This window comes from Orycteropus afer, unplaced genomic scaffold, assembly GCF_000298275.1.
Source record: "Orycteropus afer afer isolate SDZICR_OR568_19922 unplaced genomic scaffold, OryAfe1.0 scaffold00008, whole genome shotgun sequence".
Lineage (NCBI taxonomy): Eukaryota > Metazoa > Chordata > Mammalia > Tubulidentata > Orycteropodidae > Orycteropus > Orycteropus afer.
The window spans coordinates 10,770,080-10,789,292 of record NW_006921595.1 but is presented as its reverse complement, the minus strand read 5'-3'; the positions used below and the strand labels follow the sequence as shown (position 1 = coordinate 10,789,292).

Genomic DNA, 19,213 nt, shown 5'->3' with positions numbered 1-19,213 from the left:
GGTTCTCAATGATCTATGTCCTCGACACACATACACTGCCTAAACCACTCTGGGCCTACCCATTTCTTCTCTTATTGTTAAGTAATAGCACACAACCTAATGGTTTAAACCACTATTAGAATGATTTTTTCTTTTTTTGTTTGTTTTTATCAGCCTAAAACATCCTAACAAATGTATCTCAGAACAATGGTATTATAATATAACTTTGACTTGGAAACAACCTATTTATCAGATTAGAAGATGGACTAAGGTCTTAAAAACACTGTGGGGACATGCTGGATTTGGGTTTCCTAGCCTTTCTCCTCGATGGCTCAAGGATTCAGCATCCTTCTGGAATCACAGGAGAGATCAGAGTGGCCCATGGTATTAGGCAAACTTGGAAGACCCCTTGTATAAACCCCAAGTCACTCTGCCTTTCCAAAAACTTTTCTCTTTGTCCCTACTCTAAAATGGTTTCTTGTATTTCACTGACATTCCTTCTTAGTGTCCACTATAGGCCCAGGAGTGATGTTCAGTGCCTGTGTTGACTGGAAGATTCCCTCCGAGAATGATCAGGGGTTGGTATTGGCTTCATTCCAGAATTAAGATTTCAGGCCCTAACAGCCAGATGGAGGTGTTACTGAGAAGCATGACAATGAGTCTGAGATATAATTAGATTAATACAATAAAGCCCAGTGCCTCCAGTATAGTTCAAGCAGGTAGAGACTGAAGAATGTGATGGACATTGATGTCCTTGGCTCCTCTGTTGCACCCTTCCCCCCCCCCCCCCCCCCCCCCCCCGCCTCGGGCTGGGCTGAGGAACACAGCACTAACTTGCTCTCCAGACACAAGTGGATGAGGAGGAGCCACCGCAGTAGATGCTTTCATGCCATTTCCCAAACAGTCGATGCACTGCTTTCCCACTCTTGTCAAATACTGTGCCTTCAATCTCATGGGCGTTAGTGCTCCAGTATTTTGCCTAGAATCCAAATAAGAGTTGTTGGTTTAGTGCTTTGAGGTCAACTTATTCCAGATACGAAGAAAAGGAAAAGAGAGGGAGTGAGTGAGTGTGTACCACAAGAGCAGTTCTATGCTACAGATACGTTGCCAGTTCTAGGTTTTGTGTTTTCAATTGTACTTTCAGTTATGTATAAGAATTAACAGTTAACACTCTCTTTGCAGTTCGTACTTGAATAACCAACATTTACGCAAGATACATTTTTTTTCCTACTTAAACTTCAACAATGTAGGAAGAAAAAGCTCAGTTCTACTCTTAGATATTTGCCAAATAGCGTGGTTGGCCTTTACAACCCCTCAAAGGGGGTCTTCCCTGTCATTGTGGCCTGATGGTAATTTAAAAGAAATTTAACTCACTTACTCTTTTCTCCAAAGGCATTAGGCAAAAATTAATCAAGATGGTTGCTGAATTTTCAGTTTCTTTTATTTTTCCCAAAACTAGGTGTGTTCATCCAAGCCACAGGAACCTTATGTAACCTGTATTCACATTGTGTTTTGGTCAGTCTGAAAAGACTTTTTGGTTTTATACAGTAATTTACTAGAGCCAGCAGAGGGAGCTCTAACTCCCTAGAGTTGAAATTTTCAAAACTCCCAGCCAGTTACCTGGCTGTCTTAAAAAAAATCTCTATGAAAGAACAGAAGGTATTTCTTCATAAATCAAAAATGTTTAGTACTATTTTCAGCTGCAACAGAATTCATATTTGGAAACCAATAAAATTGAGTGGCATTTTCAGGCCGTAATCTGGTGGTTTGGCTTTCCCATCCCAAGGCTGAGGTAAAAATAGGAAGAAGACTACAAACGGTAGAGGGCCTGTTATCATTGCGAGGGTAGCTTTCACTCTGAGTAATATGGAAGCTATTGGTGGATTCTGGTTAAAGAAATGATATGACATGACTAATGCTTTAAAGGATCCCTCTGGCTACTATATTGAGGAAAGATCTTATGGGAATAAGGAAGGAGGTGGGGAGACCCACAGGGGACCTTGGCCGTGGTCCAGGAGAAAGAGATGGGGCTGGGACCAGGGAGTCCTGGCTCTGCTTGTCTGCTGTCACAAAGGTAAAGGTGAAAAACTCCCCTATGCTCCAAGGCTCTGGTTCTGCTATAGCCCTTCCAGGGTCAGAGCTCACATGGCCTCCTGGGTTACCTTGATAAAATTCACTTTGCAGTGGCAGGAATCATCACTCAGGTTCTTGATGACTATCTCCCCATAGTGTTCAATCCACCTCTGTCCGCTTAAGATGTTATGGATGCAGGAGGTCACTTTGTTCCATTCAAAATGATCTCCAAATCTACAAAGAAGGAAAAAGGGAAAGTAATGATTCCCACAAGAGTACTGCTATCCTATAAAATGAGCCGTGTAATGAAGGCCTCATTCTTTCATTCAGGGACTCAACACAGAGTGAGTGCCTACTCTGTGCGAGGCATCCTATGTGCTGTTACTCCCCTAAAGAAGCATGCACTGAGAGGACAACAGTCAGATCTGTGGACCCTGGAGAGGCCTGGTGACCTCCAGGAATAACCCACTCCATCTTTTACAGAGGACACTGAGAGCCTGCATAGAAGAATTTTCACAATCATATGTATCGATATATCTATATGTATAAATACATACACTTAAACCTTTTACAATGAGAAAGTATTCAGATATTACTTATGGAGTTAAATAATAATTATGAAGCTAGTAATAATAAGACCAAACACTTACATGGCACGTGCTATGTACCAAGGCTCCTTTAGGTGCTTTAAATATATTGCTTATTTAATCTTTACAATAGGTCCATTAAGTAGGTTGTTTGTTATCCTCATTTTACAGATAAGGGGACCAATGATCATAAAGGCAAAGCATTGTGCCTAAGACTTAGAAGTTGTAAGTGCAGAGCTAGCACTCAAATCCAGGCAGTCTGGTTACAGAGTCTACACTATGGCCATTTTGCTTTACAGAGAAGTATGAATAATCTCTGTAATACTACAGTCATATCTTTCTTAAAAGGAATCTGGACAGTGAAGTGGAACAGCGATGTTAAATAAAAACTAACATTTTTAATATTTTTGGGAAGTAGAAATACAGGTTTAAAAGGTGTTTATTCAGGAAACTTTGGTCTCTAGTAAGCATTTCAATTTGAGGGAAACTTGAGACTGTCAAGATGAAGAACATTTGAACCTACTATCCAACGATTAAAAGAAAACACATACAGTCAGTGTCATGGGGAAAGATGGGCATCACGTTTCTAAAGGTAAATCTTGCCTCAAAATTCTATTAAGTTCCTAACCATGGACAAAAAACTTACGCTGGCAGAATCACATGTGTTGTGCCAACTGGAACAATTTCCATGGATTTTCCCCAAAATTTGTTTTTCCATCTCACATCTGAAATGAAAATACCAAACATTACATATTTAGAAGGATACCTAAAGACTTCTTTGGCTGGATAAATGATCAATCATTATATCACACCAAGTCTTCATAATAAAATAAATTATTTTATAGGATAACTTTTAAAGCAATTAATATTTATAAATTACCAACTGAGAACCAGGAACAGAATCAGGGAAACTGAAATTATAAGATGAAGTCCTACTCTTAGAGGAGCTCATAGCATGAAAGGCAGACAGAAGTGAAAATAGGTAATACCCACACAAAGGCAATGGCTCTAGCTACATGTGTTATAAGGTAAAATGGAACCAAGGAGGAAAGAATGACCAACATGCTGGGAGGAAGCATCAGAAGAGACTTGTCAGATGTGACCATTTAAACGTGGTTTTGGAGAACAGGCCAGCATCCACTAGGCAGAGAAAAAAATTAAGGCAGAAGAAAGAGCTTGCTCAAGGGAACAGAGCATAGTGTGGTTCTGCCCTGTAGGTCTGGGAGTGTCTAAAGACAAGAACAGGAAGTCAGGTTGCAAACATAAAATAATGAGCTTTACAAGTCTGGCTAAGAAGTCTGGTCTGTGTGCACTGGGAAAATAAGGTGTTGTTTGAATAGGGAACTTACGTGATTAGATACAGATTCTGCAAAGACAATTAGAAATATGGAGAATGGAACAGGGGTAGGAGAGATTAGAAACAAGGAGAGAAGATAAAAGGCTACTGCAGTTGCCCAGGGGATGAGACCAGAGCCAAGACAATAGCAATGATGATGGAGAGAAAGGACTGGGTTGTGTTTCCTGCATCTCTGCATGCCTGATCATTTTTATTGGATGCCAGACATTAGTATGTAGGAGTTGTTACAATGCTTTTAAATATTTAAATAGCAGAGTAGAAACAGAAAGAACTGGATGACAAATTACATACAGACTGTGAAAGATACAGACAATTTAAAGATGTCAGAATTTTCTGACTTGGGCAAATGGTTGTACCATCCAAGAAGACACGGAATAGAAAAAGAACAGCAGGGTTAGCAGAAAAGGCAGCTAAATAAAAGAAAGTTTGGCAACATAGTAAAGAAAAGCAGAAATGAGGAAACAAACAGTGAAAAAGATTTGCAAGCTGAAGCTCCATTTTGAGACATGATGAAGTAACAGAGGAAGGAGCTATCTTTTCACCTTAAACAATAAATTTAAAAAAAAGGAGAGAAACTATATTTAAAAAAATGTTTCAGATATTAGCTAACAGTTAGTATAAGATAGGATTCCCTCAATGAAACAAATGAGGTATGCCCTAGCTTACTGGAGTTAAGTTTTCTAAACACAGAGAAGTGGAACCCAGGCAGAGACCAACAAACTTCTTGAGTTGAGGAGACATTTGAAAAGTCAAGGAGATCAAAGCAGATAGAATTCATAAAGCTGAGGCCTGGAGAGGAGATAGCTGTGCAAAGAAAGTGCTCTGAAGATCTTCAGAGGGGTCCCCTCATGCCTGAAGCTGATCAATGAAACTACAATGAAACCACACAAGGTCAGGCACAGTCCTTTGGAAAGGATCAAGTTGAATCATCCTCAGAGCTGATACAGGGCTGGGAATAGTTCATGGTCCATGCTTCCGACAGCTGGGTAAGAAAGCTGGTGGTGTGTGGGGCATCGAGTAGAATCTGCTCTGCTTCAGCAGTGGGGCAAAATTAGCACTTGATTAAAGCTACTCTGGATCTGCCTAAATTTAAAGCATAAAAGCAAGCCTCAAAAGGATCAAATGTCTTCCAAGTAACTTAATCGTGCCACAAATAAAAACTCAGAAATATTTAAAAGCATTGTAACAACTCCTACATACTAATGTCTGGCATCCAATAAAAATGATCAGGCATGCAGAGATGCAGGAAACACAACCCATGATAAGGAAAAAAATAAATCAGTAGAAACAGGCCCAGAAGTGGCATACATGATGCAATTAGTAGACAAGGATATTAGAACATCTATTATAAATATAAGGCATTCTGGTGGTGAAGTGGTTAAAGCATTTGGCTGCTAACCAGAAGGTTGGTGGTTCAAATCCACAAGCTGCTCCACAGAAGACAGATTGGGCAGTCTGCTTCCATAAAGATTTACAGCCTTGGAAACCCAATGGGGGTCACTATGAGTCAGAATCAACTCAATACTAGTGAGTTTGGTTTTGGATTATCAATATAGTCTATGTGTTCAAGATCACCACTTGCCTGTCAGTTTATCATATGTGGTGGCCTGCGTGTTGCTGTGAGGCTGGAGGCAATGCCACCGGTATTTCCAATACCAGCAGGCTCACCAATGGTGGACAGGTTTCAGTAGAGCTTCCAGATGAAAACAGATTGGGAAGAAGGATGGGACTATTTACTTCTGAAAAAGCTGGCAACTGAAAACTTTTTGAATAGCAGTGTTTACGAAGGTAGAGGAAAGTGGAAGGTGATACAGAGGATAAAAAAAAAAAAGACCCACATTGACCTTTTATAAATGAAAAATACAATGTCATAGATGAAAAATACACTGGATGGGATTAACAGAAGATTAAACACTGCAAAAGAAAAGACTAGTGAATGTAAAAATACAGCAAGAGAAATTATCCAAAATAAAACATCCACAGAAAAAAAAATGAATAGTGTATCAGTGAGTTGTAGAACAATTTCAAGCAGCCCAATGGTAATTGGAACACCACAAAGAAGGGGGTGGGGACCTGAAAAACATTTGAAGAAATAATGGCTGTGAATTTATTTTCCAAATTTGATGAAAACTATAATCCCACAGATCTAAAAACTCAGTGAATCCCAGCCAAAAAAGAAAAAAGTCTCTAATGCACATTATAACCAAATTGTTTAAAATCAGAAACAAAGAGGAAATCTTAAAAGCAGCCAGAGAAAAAAAAGGGACACATTATATGTAGAAGAAAGATCAGAATGACAGCTGACTTCTCATTAGAAACAATGCCAAAAGACAATGCAGCAATATATTTAAAGAAATGAAAGGAAAAAAAAAAAAAAAATCAATCTAGAATTTTATACCCAGTAAAAATGTACTTCAAAATGAAGGCAAAATAAAGACTTTTTCAGACATATAAAAGCTAAGAGAATGTATCACCAACAGAACAATACTTCAAAAAATGTTAAAGGCAGTCTCTTAGGGAGAAGGAAAATAATACCTGAGGAAAATGCTGACCTACACAAAGGAATGAAGAGCACCAGAAATGGTAAATATATGGGTGAATATAAGAGTTTCTTTTCTTTCTTCAATGAAAAAAGAAAATCCTTAAATGATAATTGGTGGTAACATGATCCAATGGGGGAGAAAATCCTCTTTTGAATAAATGGTGCTGGAACAACTGGATATCCATGTGCAACCTCATGCCATATGTAAAAATTAACTTGAAGTGGACCAAAGAGCTAAATATATCACCTAAAGCTATAAAGCTGTTAGGAAAAAACATAGACATAAATCTTTGTGACCTTGGATTAGGCAATGGTTTCTAGATAAGACACTAAAAGCAAAGCAACCAAAAATTTTTTTAAAAAAAGGACTTTATCTCAATAATAAAAGATAATACAATTTAAATACAAATGGCCAATAATGACCTAAAAAAATGCTCAATATTAGCAGAAAAGTGAAAATCAAAACTACAATGACATACCACTTCACACTCACTTAGTATGGCTATAATAAAAAAGACATTATTATTTTGTAATTATTTTATAACAACATTAGAAGAAAACTTAGCATTGTAAAATGCAATTTCCAAAATAAAATGAGAAATTTTCAAAAACAACAAACTGTTCTGCTGTTTAGATGCTACTAAGCAACTATTACTATTCAATGTCTCAGGATCTATGCCTGTGGGATATAGAGTTTACAGGCCATGGAGGATACATAGGACATAAGTGGCGGTGGAATAAGATAGAGGAAACGTTACAGGAATAAATGATGGTGGCCCAGATAAAAATTGAGCATTTTTTAAAAAAGTGAACAACTAACTGGTATTACTGAAGATTTAATTATGAAATAGAAAAATATAAATTTTGGTTCAGAAATGAGAGGTGAGAGAATCAAGTAGTACATATTTTTCTATTAAGGCCCAAGTCCAGGGGCCACTTTTGATCTTAACAAGCATGTATGGTAATTTCTGAATAAATCTATCATATTACAAAAATAATTAAAGTCAAATATATAAACACATTACCTTGCCAGAAAACAAAATTTCTAGACTCAGCGTGACATGCAGACATAGGTGGATGATGGCTGACCTAAAAGAAACAAAGGACACATCTCAAAAATGAACTTTTGAATCTTATGGAATCCATCTCTTCTCCCTTGCATTTAGATTTAACATAATGTGCAGTGAATTTAAAGAGTCCCTGGGTGGTGGCACTATGGTAACAGCATTGGGCTGCAAACCAAAAGGTTAGCAGTTCAAAGCTACCAGCTGCTCCGTGGAAGAGAGGTGAGGCAGCCTGCTTCCATAAAGATTTACACCCTTGGAAACTCTACGGGGCAGTTGTACACTGTCCTGTAGGGTCACTATGAGTTGAATTTGACTTGATGGCAGTGGGTCTGGTTTTTTGGTTTAAGTGGTACAAGGTGTTCACACACTCAGCTGCTAACCAAAAGGTTGGAGGTTCAAGTCCACCCAGAATGCCTTGGAAGAAAGGTGATCTGGTCCCCAGAAATCAGCCAATGCAAACCTCATGGAGCACAGTTCTACGCTGATACACTTAGAGTCATCATGAGTCAGAATTGAGGGGGTAGCAACTGGTTTGGTTGGCTTAAACGTAAAACTTTTTAGTTTCCTTAAACAAGTATGTCCTCACGAGGGCGCTCCTGATACACTTAGCTCTCAACTTGTTCTAGTCAGTCTGGTGTGAAAAAAAAGCTGTGAATGGAATCCTCTGCGGGAGTGGTGAGTGAGGAAGACAGAGAAGCGTTTTGAAATATGTGAAAATAAAAACAGAGGCATGCAAGGACTGCCCATTCATAAACCATAGAATCTGATGTCTTCTACCAATGTCAAAATCTTCATTAGCTTGCTCTAAAAGTACCTGCAAATGCTTTAATTAAAATGTCAAACAGAACATATTTTAAAGTGCTTCTCCTAAGCAACACAAAAACACTATTTCTGTGGTTTAGATTTAGCTCTTTTGAAAAGTGCATCTTTTCATATTACTTACAAGAAAACCAATCCACAATAAAATTTTAAGAGTAATATTCCTACATAAAAAGTGACATAAATAATTATTGAAGAAATATTACCTCACAGTTAAGAATTATTATTATTTTTTTTAACTCACATCAAGAAGGATAAAAATACGTAAATAAGCAATTGTGTTATAGAAAAGAGAATTCCCCATAACAGAGAACTGCAGCCCATTTCTCTGCCTTTAGGCAAGAGGGTCATAGTTACTTTTGTTTTACTCACTAATTAAGAAGCTTAAGAGGAGCTCTGGTAGAGTAGTACCTGAGGCACTTAACTGCTAACCAGAAGGCTGGCGGTTCAAACCCACCAGTCAGTCACTCCTCAGAAGGAAGATGGGGCAATCTACTTCCAAAGTGATACTGCCTCAGAAACCCAAGGAGGGGTCTCTATGAGTCGCTCCAACTCAAGGGCACATGACAACAAGAAGAAGCTTTAGAGACAATGGCTCCTTAATCATACTTCATTGTTTCGATAACACTCAAGGCACGTGAGCAGCATATGTGCTGTTACTGTAACTCAGTACTAGTGAAACCAGAGGCTTGTTTTTCCTCTTTTAAATTCAAACTTGAGGATATTTTATATGGAAAAAGCCACATGCCCCTCAACCTCTTCTTGAAGTTAACTCAATGACAATAATGGAGTTAACTTACAGATCTTGGGATCATATAAAACTAAATCAGGGAAAGAAAAAAAAAAAAAAAAAAAGAAAAGCAAGGTCTCCCTTCTTGCCACCTCACCAACTCCTGCCTCGCAGTGGAGTGGGATGCTCCCTTTCCCCTTACTGCAGACATATTTTTAAATGGATTATTACAGACTATATTCCCGCAGAAACAATGTAATAATGGAATAAAAAATTTGGCATCTTTATAGGTATGGTCAAAAGTGAACCATCAAAGCAAAATACACTGTATAAAAACTATAACTCTCTTCTGCAAAATTCTTAAATCCCATGAAACAGAGACAAATGTACTGTCCATATGAATTATGTAAGAAACACTATCATAAAGTGTGCATACATCCCATAAAAACACAACTTTGACCTTTTAAAATGACTGGGTTAGATTAATGAGCCAATGCTCAGCAGAGTGCCTTCAGAGGCCTGAATAGATGGATTCTGAATGAACGAATCTCGGTATTCAAATTGCAACCATTATGCTTATTTCGCTATGCTTTACAAAGGTCTTTGGGAATGATTTTTATGGTCTATATTGCTTTTAAGATGTTTATAAAGCTTTCCCAGGAAATGTAAATTTATGTTTTATTTCTCTCAGATATTTCTTGACAGGTATGTGCTCATGCAACATTCATGGAGCATCTGCCGTGTGCCGCACTAGGTCAGTGAGTGAGAGAGAGCTTTCGGAGTCCCACAAATCTGGGATGTAGCTATGGTACCTCATCTATTGGCTGCATGACCTTGAGCAAGTTTCTTTATCCCTCTAAGCCTCAGGTACCTTCTTGCTGTCATGGAGTTGATGCCTTACTCATGCCAACCTCATGCCCCAAATGAACAGAATGAAACACTGCTCAGTCCTACACATCCCCATGATTGACTGAGGCTCAAATTATTGTGATGCACAAGGCTTTCATTGGCTGGTTTTCAGAAATAGATTGCCAGGCCTTTCTTCCTAGTCTGTCTTAGTCTGGAGACACCACTGAAATCTATTCAGCATCACAGGAACACATGTCTCTCATGACAGACCAGAGGTGGCTATGAATGAGGTGCACTGGCTGGGAATAGAGCGTAGGTCTCCCACAAAGGAGGTGAGAATTCTACCACTGAACCATCAGTGTCCCCTACCTCATCTGTAAGATAGTATTAATGCCAATGACTTTGCAAATTAAAATAAGATTTTCCATGTAAATGCCCAGCATTGTATCTTTCTTTGCATTAGTCCCAATTCACTGGATAGTTAAAAATTCTTGTAATTTATTTGTATATCTGAGGCGTTTCTTCCCGTTCATGGAATCATTTTATTCTTTGAATGTACTTTACGAGGTAGGTGGGAAAGGGTGAATAGGGAAAGAATGTATTTCAGTATCTGTGTATTTTGTAATATAGATCTTTTTCACTTAGAAAAATACCCCTTAATTGCAACTTCTAACCTGAAGCTGTCCAGAGACATTACAATATAGTCTTTTCTAGTTTCTGATCACCTACAACAGCCTAGGGGAGCTTGAAGGAAGGGTAAACTCCAGAATAAAAATCATCGAGGGAGAGGACCTAGTGGTCGTTAATCTCATGCCATTTATCAAACACTTATTGATTACCTATGATGTGTCAGATATTGTTCCAGTCACCGAGGATACAATGACAAACAAAGCAAAAATCCTTACCCTCATGGAGTTTACATTTCAGTGTGGAAGTGGGTGAGACAGACAATAAATAAGTACCCAAGTTACCTGTCAAGAAAAATAAAGCAAGGCATGAGGATGAGGGTGGGGTAGGAGTGCTAGTCCAGGCAGGGTGATTAGTGCAGGGCTCTCTATGAGGGAAACCTCTGAGGCAGATTCTGGAGAAGCGCATCCCAGGCAGAGGACACAGCAAGCGCCAAGAGCTCAGAAATGCCTTGTCAGGCTTTCAGAGAAGCACAAAGGCTGAAGGAGAATGAGTCACAGGGTAAGTGGTTGGAGACCTGGCCAGAGAGGTGACAGGGGCAAGATGTGTAGGGCATTGAGGGTTGTGTTAGGACCTGGGATTTTATTACAGGTGACTTGAGGAGTCACAGGAGGGTTTAGAGCAGGTCTTGCTTCTGTTTCAAACAATCATTCTGGCTGCTGGGTGAGCAATAGGCTATGGGAATAATAATAGGCCAGTTAATAAGACTATTGCAATAGTCCAAGGTGCTCCGGTGGCGTAGTGCCTAAGGCATTTGACTGCTAACCAGAAGGCTGGCAGAGCAAACCCACCAGCCACTCCTTAGGAGGAAGACTGGGCAATTTACTTCTGTAGTGATACTGCCTTGGAAACCCAAGGAGGGGTTGCTATAAGTTGAGTCGACAGCAGTGAGTTTTGTTTTGTTTTTTTTTTGTGTGTCATTGATCATGGTGGTTTGGGGTAGGCGGCAAGCACTGGTGAGGTTTGGAGAGAAAATAACTGGCTTTGACTATATTCTGGAGAAACACCCCAAGGGTTTGCTGATAGATAGGAATGTGGATGTTAAAAGAAAGAGGAGTTACGGATGATGCCAAGGCTACTGGCCTGATGTTTGGGAGAAAGTGGTTGCTGGTTATTTTTTCATTTCTATGATTAGAATTAATCACTCATTTGATAAATGCATAACTTCTTGCCAAAAAACAAAAAACACAGGTTAAGTGATGACTTCACCTGAAAACGTAAAAAAATTGCAAAGCAATGGTTCAGCTGCCTTATGTTTGATTTATTGCTCATTGTATATGAACAGTCTGAATTTCCCTCTGATAGTGACTTTAGACAAAAGGGGGTACAACTATAATCAGTAGCAAAGAACTCTGCCTATCAGAAGATAAAAGCACTACCAAAGAGTCAATACGGGTGTGCAAAGAGGGAAGTGGTAAGTGTGCTATTTATAAGTCTGTCCAAGAATGCATGTTCAGAGTTCTCTGAGGGAGGAATATGAAGAAGGGCTGAACCTGCAGAGCAAAGGGGGAAAAAAAAAATAAAAAAGACTTCACTGGAATTGGGAGCTCTGGTGGCATAGTGCCTAAGGCATGTGACTGCTAAACAAGTGCCTAAGGCATGTGACTGCTAACCAGAAGGCTGGTGGTTCAAACCAATCAGCCACGCCTCAAAAGGAAGATTGGGCAATCTACTTCCATAGTGATACCACCTCAGAAACCCAAGGAGGGGTTGCTAAGAGTCAGATCTGACTCCACGGCAGTGAGGTCACTGGAATCACTTACATGCTAAACAAACAAACAAAAAAAAAAACCAAACCTACAGCCATCAAGTCAATTCTGAATCATAGCGACCCCCACTGGGTTTCTGAGGCAGTAAATCTTTATGGAAGTAGATTGCCCAGTCCTGCTTCTGTGGAGTGGCTGGTGGGTTTGAATCACCAACCTTTAGGTTAACAGTCAGATGCCTTAGGCACTGTGCTACTAGAGTTCCTAGTAACTTTTAATAACTCCATTCAGCTTTTCTGAAACACACCCTAACAGTAGGTGCCTGGGTGGGTAAATGATTAAAATGACTTGAACATTGGACAAATCAAGTTCTGTGTAATTAGAAAAAGCTACTTTTAGATAATAGCTTAATTATACATCCTTAAGACACTAAACCTTTCCCAAATGTTTTTTTTTTTTTTTTTTAAAAAAAGCCAGCAAAGCTAACTGAAATGTTTCCTGAGCTGTCATTCCCTGGACAACACTCCGAATGAGCGTGTTAATTCCCTGCCAAGCAGCAGAATAAACTAGAAATAACCTGCCAGCAGAATACCCAGTTCCTGACCAGTAAGGAAGGAAAGGAAGTTCTTTATGAATTCCCCCTTTTTTTCTGGGCTTATGTAGAAAGCCACAGCTGAATCAGATTTCTTGGTACAAAGGAAACTCCTCCCCTAAGAAAACAGAACAGCTAGAGGGTTTGTACATACCACAGGAATGTTTTACCCTTGAATGTTCCTCCTTCACAAAGGCCACTCCCCAGCTCACTGTGAGAACTGAGTACAAAGTCCCTTGTGAGTTTGGAGAGTAAAAGGTTTAAGTAACAATGACAGGTAAAAGTCCATAGTCTGAACAGTATACAAAAGGCTATTCCCACCTTTACAGCCAATGACTCCTGTTGCTCTGAGCTCAGTAACTAGAGCTACATAAAACCAGTTGCCATCAAGTTGACTCTGACTCACGGCAACTTCATGTGTGTTGGAGGAGAAGTGCTCACCATAGGGTTTTCAATGGCTGATCTTTTGGAAATAGATTGCTAGGCCCTTCTTTCCAAGGTCCTCTGGGTGGACTCGAACTTCAAACTTTTGCTTAGCAGACAAATGTGTTAACCATTTGCACCACCCAGGAACTCCAGATCTACACAAGACCCCAAAAAGGGTAAGGAAGAAAGGACGCTGGACTAGAAGGCAGAGGGGCTGGGTTCTCCCATGAGGTGAGGGGTATGGAAAACTAACCCCTCTAGACCCCTCTTTCCTCAACTGTAAGAGATCTCTGCCTTGTCTGACACATGGGGCTATTCTGAGGTTTAAATAAGATAATGTACAAGTTTGAAAAGAATACAGCACTGTAACAGCTGAAAAGCTGGCAGCTGGAAGTCACCCAGAAGCACTTCAGAAGACAGGTCTGGCAATCTGCTTCCAAAAGTTCACAGCTTTGAAAACTCTATGGAGCAGTTCTACTCTGCGTACACAGGATCGCTGTGAGTCGGAATCAACTTGATGGCAACTAACACAAACAATCCTAATGTTGAACTTGTCTGTCAGTTTGTCATCTGTGGTGGCTTGTGTGTTGCTGTGGAGTTGGAAGCTATGCCACCAGTGCTGCAAAATGCCAGCAGAGTTACTCATGGTAGACAGGTTTCAGCAGAGCTTCCAGACTAAGAAAGATTTGGAAGAAGGAAGAGGCCATCTACTTTTCAAAGAACTGGTCAGTGAAAACCTTACGATAGCCTGAAACACTGTCCGATATAGTGCTGGAAGATGAGCTTATCAGGTTGGAAGGCACTCAAAATATCACTGGGGAAGAGCTGACTCCTCAGAGTAGAGATGACCTTAATGATATGGATGGAGTAAAGCTTTTGGGATCTCCATTGGCTGATGTGGCACGACTCAAAATGAGAAGAAACAACTGCAAACATCCATTAATAATCAGAACATGGGACATACGAAGTATGGATCAAGGAAAATTGGAAGTTGTCAAAAATGAAATGGAATGCATAAAGATCAATATCCTAGGCATTAGTGAACTGAAATGGACTGGTTTTGGCCATTTTGAATCAGATGACTATATGTTCTACTATGCTGGGAATGACAAATTGAAGAGGAATGGAGTGGCATTCATCGTCACATACTGTTTCAAGATCTGTCCTGAAGTACAATGCTGTCAGTGATAGGCTAATATCCATTTGCCTATAAGGAAGACCAGTTACTACTACTATTATTCAAATCTATGCACCAGCCACCAAAGCCAAAGATGAGGAAATTGAAGATTGCTACCAATTTCTGCAGTCTGAAATTGACTGAACATGCAATCAAGATGTGATGATTATCACTGGTGACTGGAATGCAAAAGTTGGAAACAAAGAAGAGTCACTGGCAGTTGGAAAATATGGCCTTGGTAATAGAAATAATGCTGGAGATGGCATGACAGAATTCTGCAAGACCAATGACTTATTCTTTGCAAATATCTTCAACAACATAAATGACAGCTATGCAGACTTTGCCTGATGGACTGCACAGGAATCAGATTGACTACATCTGTGGAAAGAGGAAATGGAGAAGTTCAATACCTTCAGCCAAAACAAGGACAGGAGCTGACTGTCGAACAGACCATCAGCTGTTCATATGCAAGTTCATGTTGAAGTTAAAGTCCATGAGAGCCAAAATATGACCTTGATAACATCCCTCCTAAATTTAGAGACCATCTAAAAATAGATTTGATGGACTGAACACCAGTAACCAAAAACCAGAGGAACTGTGGGATGACATCAAGAACATTATCCATGAAGAAAGCAAGTTGTTGTTGTTGTTATGTGCTGTCGAGTTGCTTCGACTCATAGCAACCCCTCCTTGGGTTTCAGAGGTGGTATCACTACGGAAGTAGATTGCCCAACCTTCCTTCTGAGGAGTGGCTGATGGGTTTGAGCCTCCAGCCTTCTGGTTAGCAGTCAACTGCCTTAGGCACTATGCTACCAGAGCTCCAAGAAAGCAAGAGGTCATTAAAAAGACAAGAAAGGAAGAAAAGACCAAAATGGATGTCAGAAGAGACTCTGAAACTTGCCCTTGAGCAGAGAGTAGCTAAAGCAAATGGAAGAAATGACAAGATAAAAGAGATGAACAGAAGATTTCAAAGGGCAGCTCAAGAAGACAAAGTCAATTATTATAATGAAATGTGCAAAGACCTGGAGTTAGAAAACCAAAAGGGAAGAACACACTTGGCATTTCTCAAGCTGAAAGAACTGAGGAAAAAATTTTAGCCTAGAGTTGCAATACTGCAAGATTCTATGGGCAAAATATTGAATGATGCAGGAAACATCAAAAGAAGATGGAAGGAATAAAGAGTCACTGTACCAAAAATACCTGATGGATCTTCATCCACTTGAGAGGTGGCATATGAGCAAGAACCAATGGTACTGAAGGAAGAAGTCGAAGCTTCACTGAAGGAAATGGCAAAGAACAAGGCTCCAGGAATTGATGGAATACCCACTGAGATGTTTCAACAAATGGATGCCCTGCTGGAGGCACTCACTCGGCTATGCCAAGAGATTTGGAAGATAGCTACCTGGCCAACTGACTGGAAGAGATCCATATTTGTACCCATTCCAAAGAAAGGTGATACCACAGAATATGGAAATTATTGAACAGTATCATATGCAAGTAAAATCTTACTGAAGATAATTAAAAAATGGTTGCAGCAGTACATTGACAGAGAGCTTTCAGAAATGCAAGCTGGATTCAGAAGAGGACGTGGAATGAGGGATATCATTGCTGATGCCAGATGGATCTTAGCTGAAAGCAAAGAATACCAGAAAGATGTTTACTGATGTTTTATTGACTGTGCAAAAGCACTTGATTGTGTGGATCATAACAAATTGTGGGTAACACTGAGAAGAATGGGAATTCCAGAACACTTGATTGTACTCATGAGGAACCTGTACATAGATCAGGAGGCTGTCATTCTAACAGAACAAGGGGATGCTCCATGGTATAAAATCAGGAAGGGAGTGTGTCAGGGTTGTATCCTTTCACCACACTTATTCAACTTGTATGCTGAGCAAATAATCTGAGAAGCTGGATTATATGAAGAAGGACATGGCATCAAGATTGGAGGAAGACTCATTAACAACCTGTGATATGCAGACGACACAACTTTGCTTGCAGAAAGTGAGGATGACTTGAAGCACTTATTGATGAAGATTAAAGACTACAGTCTGCAGTATGGATTGTTGTTGTCATGTTGTTATGTGCCGTCGAGTCAAACCCGACTCATAGCGACCCCTCCTTGGGTTTCCGAGGCAGTATCACTACAGAAGTAGGGTTGCCCAACCTTCCTTCCGAGGAGTGGCTGGTGGGTTTGAACCGCCAGCTGTCTGGTTAGCAGGCTAGTGCCTTAGCCACTATGCTACCAGAGCTCCCACAGTATGGATTATACTTCAATATAAAGAAAACAAAAATCCTCACAACTGGTCCAATAAACAGCTTCATGATGGATGGAGAAAAGACTGAAGTTGTCAAGGACTTCATATTACTTGGTTCTACAATCATGGAAGCAGCAAAAGATCTCTTTCAAGTGATGAAGAGCAAAGATATCTCCTTGAAGACTAAGATGCACCTGACACAAGTGATGGTATTTTCAATCACCTCCTATGCATGTGAGAGCTGGACAATGAATAAGGAAGACTGAAGAAGAGTTGATGCTTTTGAGTTGTGGTGTTGACAAAGAATACTAAGAGTGCCATGGACTGCTAAAAGGACTAACAGATCTGTCCTGGAAGAAGTGTACCTGGAATGCTCCTTGGAAGTGAGAATGGCCAGACTTTGTCTCATCTACTTTGGTCATGTTGTCAAGTGGAACCATTCCCTAGAGAAGGATATCATGCTTGGTAAAGTGGAGGGTCAACAAAGAAGTGGAAGGCCCTAATCGAGATGGACTGACACATTGGCTGCAATGAGGGGCTCAGGTTTAGCAAGAATCGTGAGGCTGGCACAGGACCAGGCAGTGTCTCATGCTGCTGTGCACAGGGTTGCTATGAGTTGGAGCCCACTCGACAGCACCTAACAATAACAACATTTAATTGTTACAAGGAAAATTTGAACTGTAAATGCTTTGGTTTCTGACCACATGAGTCCTTTTGATTATATGTTTTTGGGTCTCTGTGATGAGAAACAAGAGAGGCAGTCATGAAGTACCAATTCATTCAGGTTTGTCACTCATCACCCCAAACATCCACATATCACCCATCAAAACCACAAAGCAACACAACCCAGCACCCTGGAGGGAAGGGATAGCCATCACTTTTCAAATCCCAATTCTGTTGACAAGAAAACTTCACAGAAAGTTGAGTTATTCTTGTTTCTTTCCAAGTCTGTTGGCTTGGAGATAAGATTTTCATCAATGTTCTCCTCAGAATAAACTTCCAATCTAAAATATTAATTTACAGGTCCTGCCCAGCTTACTATATTAGCCATTTAGAAACTATTACTTATTGTAAAGAGGTACAAGAAAGCAAAGAAATCCCCAAACTCTGGAAGTTGAAGTATATGATCAAAACAGAATGGATGAGGGCAGCATGATGCAGCCTCCTTAAGGGCAGAATGTGTCCTGAGCCTGAAGTAGAAAAAGCTATATTGTGAGGAACCAGCATGAAACAGAACAAATGTTCTGGGTATTCTTTTTAGATGTGTTAAATAACAAGGTATTTGTGTATAACATGTCAGCTGGTCAGCATAACCAACAAGGGATGTAGAAGCTAATGTGTCTCCTGCTGGACAGGAAATGAAGGGCCCTGGCTCAAAACCCCTCCCACTCCTGGGGCAGTATGCAGCCAGGTACATGGGATGTTGCAGACATCTCTCACTGTACACTCACATGAGGATTATATTTTCTCTATAAGCAGGTAATCTCCTTAAAGGGAATGCATGTCCTGGTCTTGCTGGTGAAATCCTTGTGGTCCCCATGGTAGTTATATTTTTCACAGTAAATGAATATACATCAGTCTCTTGTAAGCTTAGCTAGTATAATTCTGTCTCTGAGAGAATGATCCACTCTTGGGTGTATTAAAAAAACAACTGTCTGAGGCTCTGGTGTAGTGCCTAAGGTGTCCGATTGCTAAGCAGAAGGCTAGTGGTTCAAACCCACCAGCCACTCCTCAGAAGGAAGACTGGGCAATCTCTTTCTGTAGAGATACTGCCTCGGAAACCCAAGGAGGGGTCTCTATGAGTCCGAATCGACTTGACAGTAATGAGTTTGGGTTTTTTTGTTTTGTTTTGTTTTGTCTGAGGCTACTAAGGCTAAATTCTAGATAAAGGATCAGGGCTGGGCAATTACCGTGGTCTGTGGTAAAACTAGTCATGAGGACTCCTGGGCACCTGATGACTGGCTTTCTGCCAGGGAGTATAGTACAGAGGTTGTTGTTATTGTTGTTAGGTGCCAGTAAGTAGGTCCCAACTCATAGTGACTCTATGTACAACAGAATGAAACACTGCCTGATCCTACAGCATCCTCACAATTGCTGCTGTACTTGAGCCCACTGTTGCAGCCACTGTGTCAATTCAGCTCACAGAAGGTCTTCCTCTTTTTCACTGACCCTCTATTTTACTAAGCATAATGTCCTGCTCCAGGGGCTGGTCCCTCTGGTAACATGTGCAAAGTAAGTGACATGCAGTCTTGCCATCCTCATTTCTAAGGAGCATTCTGGCTGTACATCTCCCAAGACAGATTCACTTGTTCTTCTGGCAGTCCACGGTAAATTCACTATTTTCCCCCCAATATCATAATTCAA

General features: G+C 40.2%; 1 protein-coding gene across 1 annotated transcript in view; it reads right to left on the bottom strand.

Annotated features, from left to right (window-relative positions):
- Window positions 1-19,213, bottom strand: part of OSBPL3 (oxysterol binding protein like 3) — a 119,939-nt gene that overhangs the window by 9,329 nt on the left and 91,397 nt on the right. The window contains exons 16-19 of the mRNA XM_007945797.2: window positions 7,564-7,627; window positions 3,286-3,364; window positions 2,142-2,286; window positions 814-958 (exon numbers count right to left, since the gene is read on the bottom strand). Of these exons, the coding sequence (XP_007943988.1) occupies window positions 814-958; window positions 2,142-2,286; window positions 3,286-3,364; window positions 7,564-7,627 (433 nt within the window). The remainder of the gene's footprint in view (window positions 1-813; window positions 959-2,141; window positions 2,287-3,285; window positions 3,365-7,563; window positions 7,628-19,213) is intronic.